Genomic DNA, 14,696 nt, shown 5'->3' on the forward strand with positions numbered 1-14,696 from the left:
TAGCCATGCTGGTTCAGTACGCCTTCAATTTTGAATAAATCCCCAACAGTGTCACCAACAAAGCACCCCCACACCATCACACCTCCTCCTCCTATATGCTTCACGGTGGGAACCAGGCATGTAGAGTCCATCCGTTCACCTTTTCTGCGTCGCACAAAGACATGGTGGTTGGAACCAAAGATCTCAAATTTGGACTCATCAGACCAAAGCACAGATTTCCACTGCTCTAATGTCCATTCCTTGTGTACTTTAGCCCAAAGTCTTTTCTGCTTGTTGCCTGTACTTAGCAGTGGTTTCCTAGCAGCTATTTTACCATGAAGGCCTGCTACACAAAGTCTCCTCTTAACAGTTGTTGTAGAGATGTGTCTGTTGCTAGAACTCTGTGTGGCATTGACCTGGTCTCTAATCTGAGCTGCTGTTAACCTGCGATTTCTGAGGCTGGTGACTCGGATAAACTTATCCTCAGAAGCAGAGGTGACTCTTGGTCTTCCTTTCCTGGGGCGGTCCTCATGTGAACCAGTTTCTTTGTAGCGCTTGATGGTTTTTGCAAATGCACTTGGGGACACTTTCAAAGTTTTCCCAATTTTTCGGACTGACTGACCTTCATTTCTTAAAGTAATGATGGCCACTCGTTTTTCTTTACTTAGCTGCTTTTATCTTACCATAATACAAATTCTAACAGTCTATTCAGTAGGACTATCAGCTGTGTATCCACCTGACTTCTGCACTACACAACCCCATATATAAGGCAAGAAATCCCACTTATTAAACATGACAGGGCACACCTGTGAAGTGAAAACCATTTCCGGTGACTACCTCTTGAAGCTCATCAAGAGAATGCCCAGAGTGTGCAAAGCAATCATCAAAGCAAATGGTGGCTACGTTGAAGGACATAGAATATAAGACATATTTTCAGTTGTTTCACACTTTTTTGTTAAGTATATAATTCCACATGTGTTAATTCATAGTTTTGATGCCTTCAGTGTGAATGTACAATTATCAAAGTCATGAAAATACAGAAAAATCTTTAAATGAGAAGGTGTGTCCAAACTTTTGGTCTGTACTGTATAAATATATATATATATATATATATATATATGTATATATGTATATTTGAAATATCTATCATTTTTTACATTTTTTTGTTAGCCACCAGGGGACTTAAACTTGTGATCACGTGATGTAAAATTATATAGAGTACCATGGGCTGGTTTTCAAAGGTATACAAAGATGGCAGACATGGGGGCCCTCAGTATGCTACTAAGCTGTGATTCCCTTTGAGCCCAGCAATTATGTTGCAGGGGGAAAAGGGTTGTTAGGTGTAGAAAAGGACACCTTCACCCTTTTCCAATTTCTTAAACTAAGAGTGTAAACTGCTGTTACTGGAGCTAGTTCTATTTGCAGCAGTTAGACTCAGGTGCCGGCTATTATAAGACACCAATCATTTAAGCTGTATGGCGCCCACTCCAGCATTTCAGTGCACACATTTACACATAGTGCATAAAACATTAATTATATTGCCATGCACTTCAAGTACACCAACAAAGTTCAATAAGGTAGTTCAATACACATAATGCATAAAAGTCTCCAATGCTCAACAACTGAATCAGTGATCCTTCAGTAGTTTTCTGCTTACACAGTTAGGCTATGGCTCTACTATCAGTATTTGGTCAGTATTCGGTCAGTATTTTTTCTCAGGACTGGGAGCCAAAAACCCGGAGTGGGTGATAAATGCAGAATTAGTGACGTGTTTCTATTATACCCTTTCTCTGATTGTTCCACTCCTGGTTTTGTTTCCCACTTCTGAGAAAAAATACTGACCGAATACTGACCAAATACTGAGAATGGGGCTGTGGCCTTACACTGCGGTTCATATGCAGAATGAATGATCTGTAATAGATCATTCAGTCTGCATAGGCTGCCATTGTTCCCAGTAGTGCAAGTTTTATCTACAAAGGAAGATATGCTGCTGAGGACATTTATCTTTTGTGCAGCACAAAAGATCATTTCACCCAAAGAGTATTTTGTTTTATTGTTGGGTGATCAGCAGCCTGCTTAGACTGCAAGGTTATTGTGAAACAAGCGTTCCTAGGAACACTTGCTCATGATAATCTTGAAGCCTAAATGGATCTTTATACATGTCTTTTCAGGCATTTGGAGCCTTTGCGGTACTTTCAATCTGTGGAAAATCACATTTTCAAAAACAAATTTATTAAAGCTGGCAAATTTGAATTTCAAAATATTTGCTTAAAATATCCTCATCAATTTCTGATTCTTGGACCTTTCCATTTTCTGTGTGGCCCTCATATTACCCCATTCCCTCCGCCCTCCTTTTTTGTACTTTTTTGTCTGGTTTTCTTTGTAAGTTCATTAGTATATGATTTGTTAATATATTGTAGTGATATATTTGACCTTATATTTTTGTTCTATTGTTAAAAGTTAAAATTCAATAAATACATTTGAAAGACAGTAGAAAATGACACGCAAACATTTATACATATATACAGTGGGGGAAATAAGTATTTGGTACACTCAGATTTTGCAAGTTTTCCCACCTACAAAGAATGGAGAGGTTTGTAATTTTTATCGTAGGTACACTGCAACTGTGAGAGACAAAATCTAAAAATATAATCCAGAATATCAGATTGTATGATGTTTACATAATTAAATTCCATTGTATTGCATGAAATAAGTATTTGATCACCTACCAATCAGCAAGAATTCTGGCTCTCACAGACCTGTTAGTTTTTCTTTAAGAAGCCCTTCTACTCTGCACTCATTACCTGTATTAATTGCACCTGTTAGAACTTGTTACCTGTATAAAAGACACCTGTCCACACTCAATCTATCACACTCCAACCTCTCCAACATGGCCAAGACCAAAGAGCTGTCTAAGGACACCAGTAACAAAACTGTAGACCTGCCTAAGGCTGGGATGGGCTAGAGGACAATAGGCAAGCAGCTTGGTGAGAAGGTAACAACTGTTGGCATAATTATTAGAAAATGGAAGAAAGAAGATGACTGCCAATCTTCCTCGGTCTGGAGCTCCATGCAAGATCTCGCCTCATGAGGTAAGGATGATTCTGCCCAGAATCATCCCAGAACTACATGGGAGGACCTAGTCAATGACCTGAAGAAAGCTGAGACAACAGTTTCAAACATTACCATTAGTAACACACTACACCATCATGGATTAAAATCATGCAGGACACGCAAGGTCCCCCTGCTCGCGCCAGAACATGTCCAGACCCATTTGAAGTTCAACAATGACCACCTGAATGATCCAGAGGTGGAATGGGAGAAGGTCATGTGGTCAGATGAGATCAAAATAGAACTTTTTGGTATCAACTTCATTCACCGTGTTTGGAGGAAGAAGTAGGATGAGTAGAAACCCCAAAACACCATCTCAACCATAAAGCATGGTGGGGGAAACATCATAATTTGAGGGTGCTTTATGCTTTACTGCAAAGGGGACAAGACTACTTCACCATATTGAAGGGAGGATGGATGGGGTCATGTATGACGAGATTTTGACCAACAACCTCCTTCCCTTAGTAAGAGCATTGAAGATTGGTCATGGCTGGGTCTTTCAGCATGACAATGACCCAAAACACACAGCCAGGGCAACTAAGGAGTTGCTCTGTGAGAAGAATTTCAAGGTCCTGGAGTGGCCTAGCCAGTCTCCAGACTAGTGTTGAGCCACACCCGTAGTGTTCGAGTTCGGTTCGGTTCGTCGAACACCCGTGTGTTCGCCGAACTGTTCGTCGAACACCTTCGAACACCGTTAAAACCAATGCCAGGCAAACAAAAACACATAGAAACACATAGAAAACACCTTCAAAGGTGTCCAAAAGCTGACAAACTGCTCAGAAGACACAACTAACACATGGAAAAGTGACAAGTACATATAGCCATGCGAAAAGAAAAGAGGTGGAGGAGTAAAAGGAGGGGGAGACACAGATATAGGCATGTCATGCCCTTCTAAAATCAAAAAAGTGAAAAGCCGACACGGCCAGTCCGCTCCTGCCCGTGCCACCGGGTTTGTGCCAGAGCCGCGGTGAACCCTGACGGCCAGCCCCCATCTCCCAATACTGGTGCCTGTCTGCTGGTGGGTCGAGCGAGCCCCCCTGTGGTGGAGGCAGCTCTAAGCTTTTTAATTTAAATTGTCTCTCTAATTTGAATGAATACACTTTAAATCCATTTACAAGGATCTATTGGAGGGCAAGTCTCATGCCAGCAGCCGCGCAATTCCAGCTCCAGTAGCGTCCACTAAAGCTGCTGCAGCTAAAAAGCTTTTGTAAGGATCGAGCTCGGCTGTCCACCGCAAGGCATCCTACTGCCAGTCCCAGCCCCTATGCCTTGGGGTGCCTCCTGATGCTCTTCACTGAGTATCCCGTGGTCCCGAAGCATTTCCTTTGAAAAAATTTAGTGTCCAAACTACAGGTGGTGTAGCTTGCTTAACAGCCGGGATAATCCGCTGACTAGCAGACACTGCTACTAGGCACAAAGTATTTCCTGGGCTAGATGCAGTTAAAAATTTGTAATTAGATACTCTCGTTGGATGCTGAGAAAGCATTCCATAGAGTCTCCTGGCACGCCATATATGATTCTCTTAAAAAGCTTGGGGTAGGGGTCTAGGGGACCCTTTTATAGCCAAAATCACGGCCCTGTATCGCAATACGTCACCTAGGCTGAAGATAAATGGAACTGTAGCACCCTGAGGGCTCGGTTGCTACAGAGGTATTGCACCTCACCCAGAGGTGTGATGTCTCACTCTCAGGTAAGGATGGAGTGTGGATCAGGACCCGACACCTGCATGCATTACACCACATTGCCGTGGGGCAGGGCGACCAATATGCCCCTGAGATGGGCACGACAGTCCCTGTCCCTGGCTGGAGTGGCGGTAGGGAACACTGAGGAAGGGGAACCCTGTAGTGCAGGAGCAGGGAGGAAGCAGTTCCTGGGTGCATTGAGAAGGGAATATAAAAGGTGGGCACCATCTTAGTTCAGTGCAGAGAAGTCTGAGCAGAAGTGACAGGGAGCAGGGGCTCTGCATGAGCTCTGCTCCGGAGGTGGGCCTAGTAACTGAGGCCCATGCCTGGAAGAGGGAGAAGGACGGAAGAGGAGAGGAGAAGGCTCCAGGAACGAGGAATGAAGGGATCCCAGGGGTGCGGACGGGCGAGTCGCCACCGCACGCCCGAATCCACCTGCGTGGAGGGGTCAGGCCAAAGGGGGAGACCGGTCCCCGAAACTAGTGGAGGCAGGAAACGACCCTCAGCTAGAAACCGGAGGCTGTGACATTTTATGTGGCGCAGCCCCTCGCTACACCCGCTAGGAAGGCACCACATAGGGTCAGGGAAACTGGCGCCAAGTTTAAGAAGAGGAGGCCCGAGGCAGCCGGACAGAAGGGTTGGTAAGAAAGGCCAGACAAAGGACACACAAAGGGGGTCCTGTGAAGCGCTCAAAAGTTATCTGGAAGATGTCTGAGCCCCTCACCTGGTGAGCACAGTACGACGTGGGCAGCTGTTACCTGCAGACGTGGTCTGGATAATAAGAACTATGAGTAAAGGCCCTGGACTGCATCACTGACTCCGTGTCATTACTGTTGCTGCCCTGCACCATCACCCCCATCCTCCGCATACACTGCCGTGAGGCTATACTCCTCCCGCGGGGAGTTATGCTACACTCTGCTGCACCCACAACACCAGTCTCAGCGGTCTGCCCTGCAGCGGCGGTTCACTCTGACCACAATCCACGTGTGGCGTAGTCGGACATTTAAACATCAAAACCACATAAATAGTTCCGCCACTGGGTCTGGCTCCGGGTGTCCCAAGGCCCAGGGGGTGCATCAGAACTTTTTCAACACCTTTCACAATCACCAATTGGACAAGGCAGGGATTTCCTCTGTCCCCTCTCTTATACATCCTAGTGACGGAGCACCTGCTCTCATCAATTCGCCATAACCCCAATATTAGGTGGATTGAGGTGGGAGGCACCGAGTACAAGTGCTCTCTATTTGCTGATGATGTCCTAGTATATATCACTCAATCACATATATCCATCCATGCTGTTATGGCTGAAATAGATCACTTTGTTACATGGTAAAATTTTAAAATCAATGCAGCGAAGTCTGAGGCCCTCGATGTCTCCCTCCCCAAATCCATACAGGATTCCATCCAGTCAAACTTTCCCTTTGCCTGGCCCTCACAGGGTATCAAATACTTAGGAATTCCTATTCATAGAGACCTCTCCCATCTATGTTATCTTAATTTTGGGCCCTTTATTGAACAACTCCATACAGACCACGGTTGGCAAGTTAGAACTGTAAGATTCACTACGTGAACCACTGGTGTTTTGTGGAAAAGCACATGTACACTGTGTTCCAAATTATTATGCAAAAAGTGTTTAGGAGTGATAAGGGAAGAATTTGTTTGTTTGTCAGTTAAACTCATTGATGTTGATGTGTGTCAGGGCTCTTTATATCACTGTAAGCAATTGCAGACACCTGTGCTAATTAGTTTGGCAGGTGTGTCCAATGAAAGGCAAGACTACTTAAGAAGGCTGTCCCACATTATTAAGCAGCCTACATTTTCTGCCAAAATGGGAAAGAAAAAGGATGTGTCGGCTGCTGAGAAGCAACAAATTGTGGAGTGTTTAGGTCAAGGCATGACTACAATCAACATTGTGCGATGATCAGGATGAAGTGTCTTGGCAATCAAGAAGTATGTAGCTGATTCACAGTACACACGTGTGCGTGCTGATAAGGGCAAATTGAGGACTCTTTCCTACAGGCAATTACGTCAGGTTAAAAGAGCAGCGGCAAAAATGCCTTGTCATAGCACCAAACAAGTTTTTGAAGCTGCTGGTGCCTCCAACGTCCCCCGAACAACAAGATGCAGGGTCCTTCAGAGGTTTGCAGCTGTGCATACGCCATCCTGTCGACCTCCTCTATCCACTTCACACAAGCAGAAACGGCTCCAGTGGGCCAAACATTACATGAAGACTGATTTCAAAACTGTTTTGTTCACGGATGAATGCCGTGCAACGCTCGATGGTCCAGATGGATGAAGTGGAGGATGGCTGGTTGATGGACACCCCACGCAAACACGGCTACAGCGCCAACAAGGAGGAGGTGGAGTAATGCTTTGGGCTGGAATCATCGGGAGAGAGATTGTCGGCCCCTTTAGGATCCCTGAAGGGGTAAAGATGAACTCCATAATGTATGTGGAGTTTCTCAAACAGCACTTCCTGCCATGGTTCAAGAAGAAGAACCGTGTATTCCACAGCAAGATCGTTTTTATGCATGATAATGCACCATCTCATGCTGCACATAAAACATCTGCATCTCTGGCTGATATGGACATAAAAGGGGACAAACTTATGGTGTGACCCCCATGCTGCCCTGACCTCTACCCCATTCAGAACCTCTGGAGCATCATCAAAAGGAGTGTCTATGATGGTGGGAGGCAGTTCACATCTAAGCAACAGCTCTGGGAGGGTATTCTGTCCTCATGCAAAACAATTGAAGCAGAAACCATCCAAAACCTGACAAATTCAATGGACGAGAGAGTTCAGAAGCTCCTTTCGAACAAGGGGTCCTATGTGAAAATGTAACATCACCTAGAATAAAGTTTTGAGTTGAAAACTGTTTGATTTCAGTTTCTAATAACCTGCTAATGCTTATAATTTAAAAAATGACCATTTTTTGGTCTTTATTGAAATGAAAAGGTTGATCGAAAAGTTTGGGGGATCTAAGAGTGTGGCAACCCAGTAGTCAGGATTACTTCGAATTCTGACAATATGAGGGTCATGTTGCAGGTAGTGCAGCAAGAAGGCACTTATGTGTCTTGCGCATCTCGGAGCCCCAAAATTATTTTCCGGGCTAGATGCAGCTAAAAATTATTATTAATTTTAAATCTGGTGGAGCTTAGTATAGATGGCCTAATAGAATCAGTGCTGCACACTGCTACAAAGCCCAAATTATTTTCCAGCCAAGGTACAGATAAACATGATTAGTAATTTTAAATCTGGTGGAGCTTAGTATAGATGGCCAAATAGAATCAGTACTGCACACTGCTACAAAGACCAAATTATTTTCCAGCCAAGATACAGATAAACGTGATTAGTAATTTTAAATCTGGTGGAGCTTATTATAGATGGCCTAATAGAATCAGTGCTGCACAGTGCTACAAAGCCCAAATTATTTTCCAGCCATGATACAGATAAACATGATTAGTAATTTGAAAGCTTAAAACGGTTGGTGAGGTGATTTTAACCAATCATCAAGCTTTTACTCTCCCCAGGATGACACAGGGGTAGAAAAGTCGTTTCGGATCCATGATTTGTTCATCTTTATGAACGTGAGTCTGACTACATTATCAGTGGAGAGCCGCGTGCGCTTATCTGTCAGCACACCACCAGCAGCGCTGAACACACATTCAGACAGAACGCTGGCTGCGGGGCATGACAAGATCTTCAGGGCGTAAGTGGCTAGCTCCGGCCATTTATCCAGATTGGAAGCCCAAAAAGAGCAAGGGTCCAGTGACACAGTCATGGCTTCAATGTTTACTTGGAGATACTCCTGTACCATCGTCTCTAGGCGTTGACTATGTGTCAGACTTCTTGTCTCCTGTGGCCTTGCAAAGGATGGGCTAAAAAAGTGGTGAAATGATTCCGCAAAATTGATGTTACCAGCAGATACTGTGGTTCTGTTACGGTTTGAGTGCTGAACACTCGACGGTCCCACGGATGGCAAGTTGGAACTGTGAGATTCACTACGTGCACCACTGGTGTTTTGTGGAAAAGCACATGTAAGATTCTGCAACAGTCTCTGCTGATACTCTTGCATGCGTGCATCCCTTTCTATGGCAGGAATAATTTGTGCAAATTTACTTTTGTACCGGGGATCTAACAGTGTGGCAACCCAGTAGTCAGGATTATTTCTAATTCTCACAATTCGAGGGTCATGTTGCAGGTAGTGCAGCAAGAAGGCACTCGTGTGTTGCGCATCCAGGAGCACCAAGTCCCTGTTGTGTTGGTGGCGAGGTAACAATCATGCTTCCTTCCTCTGTCCTCTCCCCCCAACCTCGCACAACAGAAATGTGATCAAGGTCTCCCTCATCTGATGAGTCTTCCATCAGTTCGTCCTCCACTTCTTCCTGGGCTCCTGCTCCTTTCTCACTAGTTTGGCTGCTACCATGCGCCCTGGTAAAACCATCTCCCCCACCCTCACATGCCTGCCGCCTTGGTGCTGCCGACTGTCTGGACCTTGCAAATGTTAGCCCTTCCGCATACAACTCCTCCTCCTCTACTTCCTCCACCTCCTCTTGTGCCACCACCTGACTCCGAATTCTGTTTAACATGTGCTCCAGCATGTAAATCACCGGAATAGTCATGCTGATAATGGCATCGTCAGCACTAAACATCTTCGTCGCCATTTCAAAACTGTGCAGAAGGGTGCATAGGTCCCTGATCTGAGACCACTCCTGCAGCGTGATTTGCCCCACCTCTGGATCTCGTTGGCCCAGGATATACGTCAGAACGTATTGCACCAGGGCTTGTCGGTGCTGCCACAGTCGCTGCAACATGTGCAGAGTTGAATTCCACCGGGTAGGCACATCGCATTTTAGCCGGTGAAGTGGCAGGCCCAACGACTTCTGTAGAGATGTAAGTCGCTGAGCTGCAGGATGCGAACGGCGGAAGTGAGCACACAGCGAACGTGCCCTCTGCAGAGGGCCATCTAGTCCGGGATAGTGGGCTAAAAATTGCTGGACAACCAGGTTCAACACGTGAGCCATACAAGGCACGTGTGTGACATTGCACCCAGGTTTGCAGCATTGCCGCACACGGCCATCCCTGGTTTCAGGTCCAGTGGAGACAACCATTCATGAAATTGGTTCTCCAAAGCTGACCACAACTCCTCAGCTGTGTGACTCACATTTCCCAGACATTTCAAAGTAAAAACCGCCTGATGACGTTGAGCCCTACTGCCAGCATAGTAAGGAGGTGTGCAGGATCCCTTCTGCGCAGTTAGAAAGCTTGAGGCATGACCAGACAGGTTTTGGGTGCAGGTGGAGTACCGAGAGGAGGTTGAGGAGGCAGAAGCAGTGGAGGAACTTTGAAATAAAGAGGATTGACGCACAACTGGTGGGGACGGCAAGACTTGGACAGCAGCCCCTTGTCCTGCTGTCACCATAGTTACCCAGTGCCCAGTCAGCAACATGTAACGCCCCTGTCCATGCCTACTCATCCAAGTGTCTGTGGTGAAATGCACCCTGTCACACACAGAGTTTCTCAAAGAAGCAGTGATGTTGTGTGCGACATGCTGGTGGAGCGCAGGCACACCTTTCTTTGAGAAGTAGTGCCGACTGGGCATCTGGTACTGGGGCACTGCGACGGACATAAGGTCTCGAAAATCCTCTGTGTCCACCAGGCGGAAAGGCAGCATTTCTGTAGCCAAGAGCTTGCAGATGGTGAAATTCAACCTCTTAGCTTTCTCATGGCTAGGAGGAAATGGTCTTTTACTTGTCCACATCTGAGGGACCGAGGGCTGGCTATTGTGCTTAGACGGGGTTGATAAGGGTGTCCCCGGCAAACTGCCGGTCTGTGAGGAAGATGCAGGCGGACATGTTAGGTTGCCTTGATACAAAGGTGGTGCTATCGATGTCGGACAGCGCTCAACACCAGCTGGTGTTACCACCTCCAAAGAAAATGATGACCTGCCAATCACGCTGGCTGTTGCGGGTAAAGAGGTGGCAGGTCTGCGCCCCAAAACAGGTGTGACTGCTGTCCCCCCAGTCACAGAGGATGAAGAGGCCGCGGATGCACAAGATATGGCAGACGGTGGTTGGCCCGGCCGGCTAGGCCGCATTGTAGCACAGTGAGCTTCCCACTGCAACTTATGCTTCATGTCCATGTGCCGGTTCATGCATGAAGTACTCAAACTATGTATTCTTTGGCCTATACTTAGCTTTTGCTGACAAATGTTACAGATTACACGAGTTGGGTCATCTTTATCGATCTGAAAAATGCCCAAGCTATGCAAGGCTTAGCACCCATGCGACCTGAAGAGCCACCACGACTTGTGGTGAGAGGCAGAGTTGTGTTTGAGGATGCAGTTGTTGACGTGCTTCCAGTACTACGTCTCTGTCTCGTCACTAGCATCCTCCTCCACCTCCTCTGCTGACCTCATCTCTTGGCTGACTGTGGATTGACAGTAAGTGGGATCTCCGACCTCATCATCATCACCCTGTGCGTTATCACACCCGTCGTCCTCAGAGCCAACCTGTTCCTGCCCTGACAAAAAACTAAAGTTGTCGCACCAATCAGGTATTTGAGTCTCATCATCGTCTTCCTCATTGTCTCCACCAACAGGAGTTACAGTTTGGGAATGAGTGTCTACATTAAGGTCAGAACCTTCTGCGTCAGGTCCTGCATCCGACTCAAAGATTCTGGGCATCAGTGCAGATCATTTCCTCGTCTGGATTCACAGAAGCGCTGGAGTCGACCTCTGATTCCCCGGCTATAGTATGAGTAAACAGCTCTGCAGACTCAACCATCTGTTCTACCTCATACTCAGACAGGCAGCTGGAGATTTGGGAGGTGTGAGGAAGCAAGTGCGATTGGGGTGACACCTTTGAGGACTGGAGTATTTGTGATGTTGAAGTTGATGTGGAGGAGAACCCACTTAAAGGAACACTTGATATCCGTTGAAGCACCTGCTGTTTTTGTGCCTCATCTGGAATTTGTAGCGATTTGGCGTGGCCGTAAGAAACGGATCTTATCACATTGTCCGCTAAAAGAAGTAGACATTTTAGTTTGGCTGGAAGATGGTCTTTCTTCTGCAGATGTTACTGTTGCTTTAACACCTACCCCACGGACACAACCTTTTTTCCCCTTCCCAACATGCCTATTCCCCTTTCCACCAGCAGCAGGCCTTTTTCCACTCATTTTGGTGGTTAACTAATTCACAACTCTGGAGTTGTTTGCACAAAAAAACAATGGATGGGAACCGAGCAGAGCTGAGTGGCCAAACTGTGGTATTAGGCCAAAACTATTGGCTGGGTTAGATGCAGAAAAAAATTATATTCAATTTGCAACCTGATGGAGGTCAGTATAGATGGACTAATAGAGAAAGTCCCACACACTGCTAGAAGGCCAAATATTTTTTCAGAGCTAGGTGCAGATAAAAATTATATTCAATTTGCAACCTGATGGAGGTCAGTATAGATGGACTAATAGAGAAAGTCCCACACACTGCTAGAAGGCCAAATATTTTTTCAGAGCTAGATGCAGATAAAAATTATTTTAAATTTGCAACCTGATGGAGGTCAGTATAGATGGACTAATAGAGAAAGTTCCACACACTGCTAGAAGGCCAAATATTTTTTCAGAGCTAGATGAAGAAAAAAATTATATTCAGTTTGCAACCTGATGGAGGTCAGTATAGATGGACTAATAGAACAAGTCCCACACACAGCTAGAAGCCCAAATATTTTTTCAGAGGTAGATGCAGATAAAAATTATTTTTAATTTGCAACCTGATGGAGGTCAGTATAGATGGACTAATAGAGAAAGTTCCACACACTGCTAGAGGGCCAAATATTTTTTCAGAGCTAGATGCAGAAAAAAATTATATTCAGTTTGCAACCTGATGGAGGTCAGTATAGATGGACTAATAGAACAAGTCCCACACACTGCTAGAAGCCCAAATATTTTTTCAGAGCTAGATGCAGAAAAAAATTATATTCAATTTGCAACCTGATGGAGGTCAGTATAGATGGACTAATAGAGAAAGTCCCACACACTGCTAGAAGGCCAAATATTTTTTCAGAGCTAGATGCAGACAAAAAATTATTTTGAATTTGCAACGTGATGGAGGCCAGTATAGATGGACTAATAGAACAAGTCCCACACACTGCTAGAAGGCCAAATATTTTTTCAGAGCTAGATGCAGAAAAAAATTATATTTAGTTTGCAACCTGATGGAGGTCAGTATTGATGGACTAATAGAACAAGTCCCACACACTGATAGAAGCCCAAATATTTTTTCAGAGCTAGATGCAGAAAAAAATTATATTCAATTTGCAACCTGATGGAGGTCAGTATAGATGGACTAATAGAATGATGCTATGCCCAAAAGATTTTACTTCACTAGGTGCAGTAAAAAAATTGGTATTCTATACACAGGTGGTATATCTTGAAACACAGATTGGCTACTCCACTGACTAACACACTCTGCAATAGGCCAAAAAGGATTAGCTTTGCTAGATTCAGCCAAATGCTGTGAAAAAAACTTGCACAGCACCGGCACAGACCTGCCTGGCAAAAACTGATAGCAACTGATGTAACCTAGCCCTGAAAAGGACTGCAATTACAATTAGTCTTTACTCCCACAACCTATCTATTTAAGAGCACAGACCTGCCTGATAAAAGTCGTAGGAAATGCTGTAACCTCGTCCTTAAAAGGACTGCAATCACAACTATTCCCTACTCCCAAGCTATCTGTAGATTTGTGCGAAAATTGGCTTGAAATTAACAAGGTATAGCGCACACAGCAACAGCGGTGCCGTCTAACACGCAGCTGCAGCAGTGAGAAAATGGTGGCGATGGGGAAAATGGCTTGGTCTTATAGGGCAAGGACATGTGACATACACTGCCAATGACACATGCCCTTGCTTGTGTGAAAAAAAGCACTTCGCTCCGTGTGTGCGCTGCTGATAGGCTAACAGATTGCACCTCCCCACTGTAAATGCGGGAAAGAGAAAAAAAAATGGAGATCTTCATTATTCCTGCAGAGATCCATCCCCTGCCCCTCACCCCGCCCCGCTGTACACTCAAACTGCGTATTAACATTAATTTTCATCATTACTGAGAAAAAATCCTGCTATGATTTTGGTGCACGAACAGTTATCGAACATAACCTCGAACAGCCGAATTTTTCTCAAATCGTTCGTGTTCGCCGAACGGCTCGAACACCGCCCAAAACAGCTCGAATTTGAGATTGGCGAACAGTTCGAGTCGAACAACGCTCATCTCTACTCCAGACCTGAATCCAATAGAAAATCTTTGTAGGGAGCTGAAACTCAATGTTGCCCAGCGACATCCTTGAAACCTGAAAGATCTGGAGAAGATGCCTATGGACGAGTGGGTTAAAATCCCTGCTGCAGTATGTGGAAACTTGGTCAAGAACTACAGGATACGTCTGACCTCTGTAATTGCAAACAAAGGTTTCTGTACCAAATATTAAGATATGTTTTTCTATTTATAAAATACTTATTCACGCAATAAAATGCAAATTAATTATGTAAAAATCATACAATGTGATTTTTCTGGATTTTTTTTAAGATTCTGTCTCTCAAAGTTCAGTTGAAGTGTACCTACGATAAAAATTACAGACCTCTATTCTTTGTAGGTGGGAAAACTTGCAAAATCTGCAATGTATCATATACTTATTTTCCCCACTGTATATATTCACACAGCTTGAGATCAATTTTGTAAAAATGATTACCTTTCTTTGGTTTGGTTGGTTTCTTTTCTTCCTTTTTCACTATTTCTACTAAAAATAAATCGATATATAATTGTTATGATTTATTTTGGCAATTGTATACTAATATAGTTGCAATAGATATCATAAAAGCTTTTATGATATTGCATATTAAGGAAACATTTTCCAAATCTATATTTACCTTGTCAAT

General features: G+C 44.7%; 1 protein-coding gene across 50 annotated transcripts in view; it reads right to left on the reverse strand.

Moving 5' to 3' along the window:
- TRDN (triadin) overlaps positions 1 to 14,696 on the reverse strand; it is a 1,346,604-nt gene that overhangs the window by 326,209 nt on the left and 1,005,699 nt on the right. For 49 of the 50 annotated variants that reach the window (XM_073675989.1, XM_073675970.1, XM_073675994.1 and 46 more), the window contains one exon: positions 14,510 to 14,557. In XM_073675989.1, coding sequence (XP_073532090.1) covers positions 14,510 to 14,557 — 48 coding nt within the window. The remainder of the gene's footprint in view (positions 1 to 14,509; positions 14,558 to 14,696) is intronic. The other variant, XM_073675961.1, reaches the window with a different exon arrangement.

This window comes from Phyllobates terribilis, unplaced genomic scaffold (genome assembly GCF_046119375.1).
Source record: "Phyllobates terribilis strain yellow unplaced genomic scaffold, ASM4611937v1 Scaffold_3__8_contigs__length_932513732, whole genome shotgun sequence".
In the NCBI taxonomy this organism is placed as follows: domain Eukaryota; kingdom Metazoa; phylum Chordata; class Amphibia; order Anura; family Dendrobatidae; genus Phyllobates; species Phyllobates terribilis.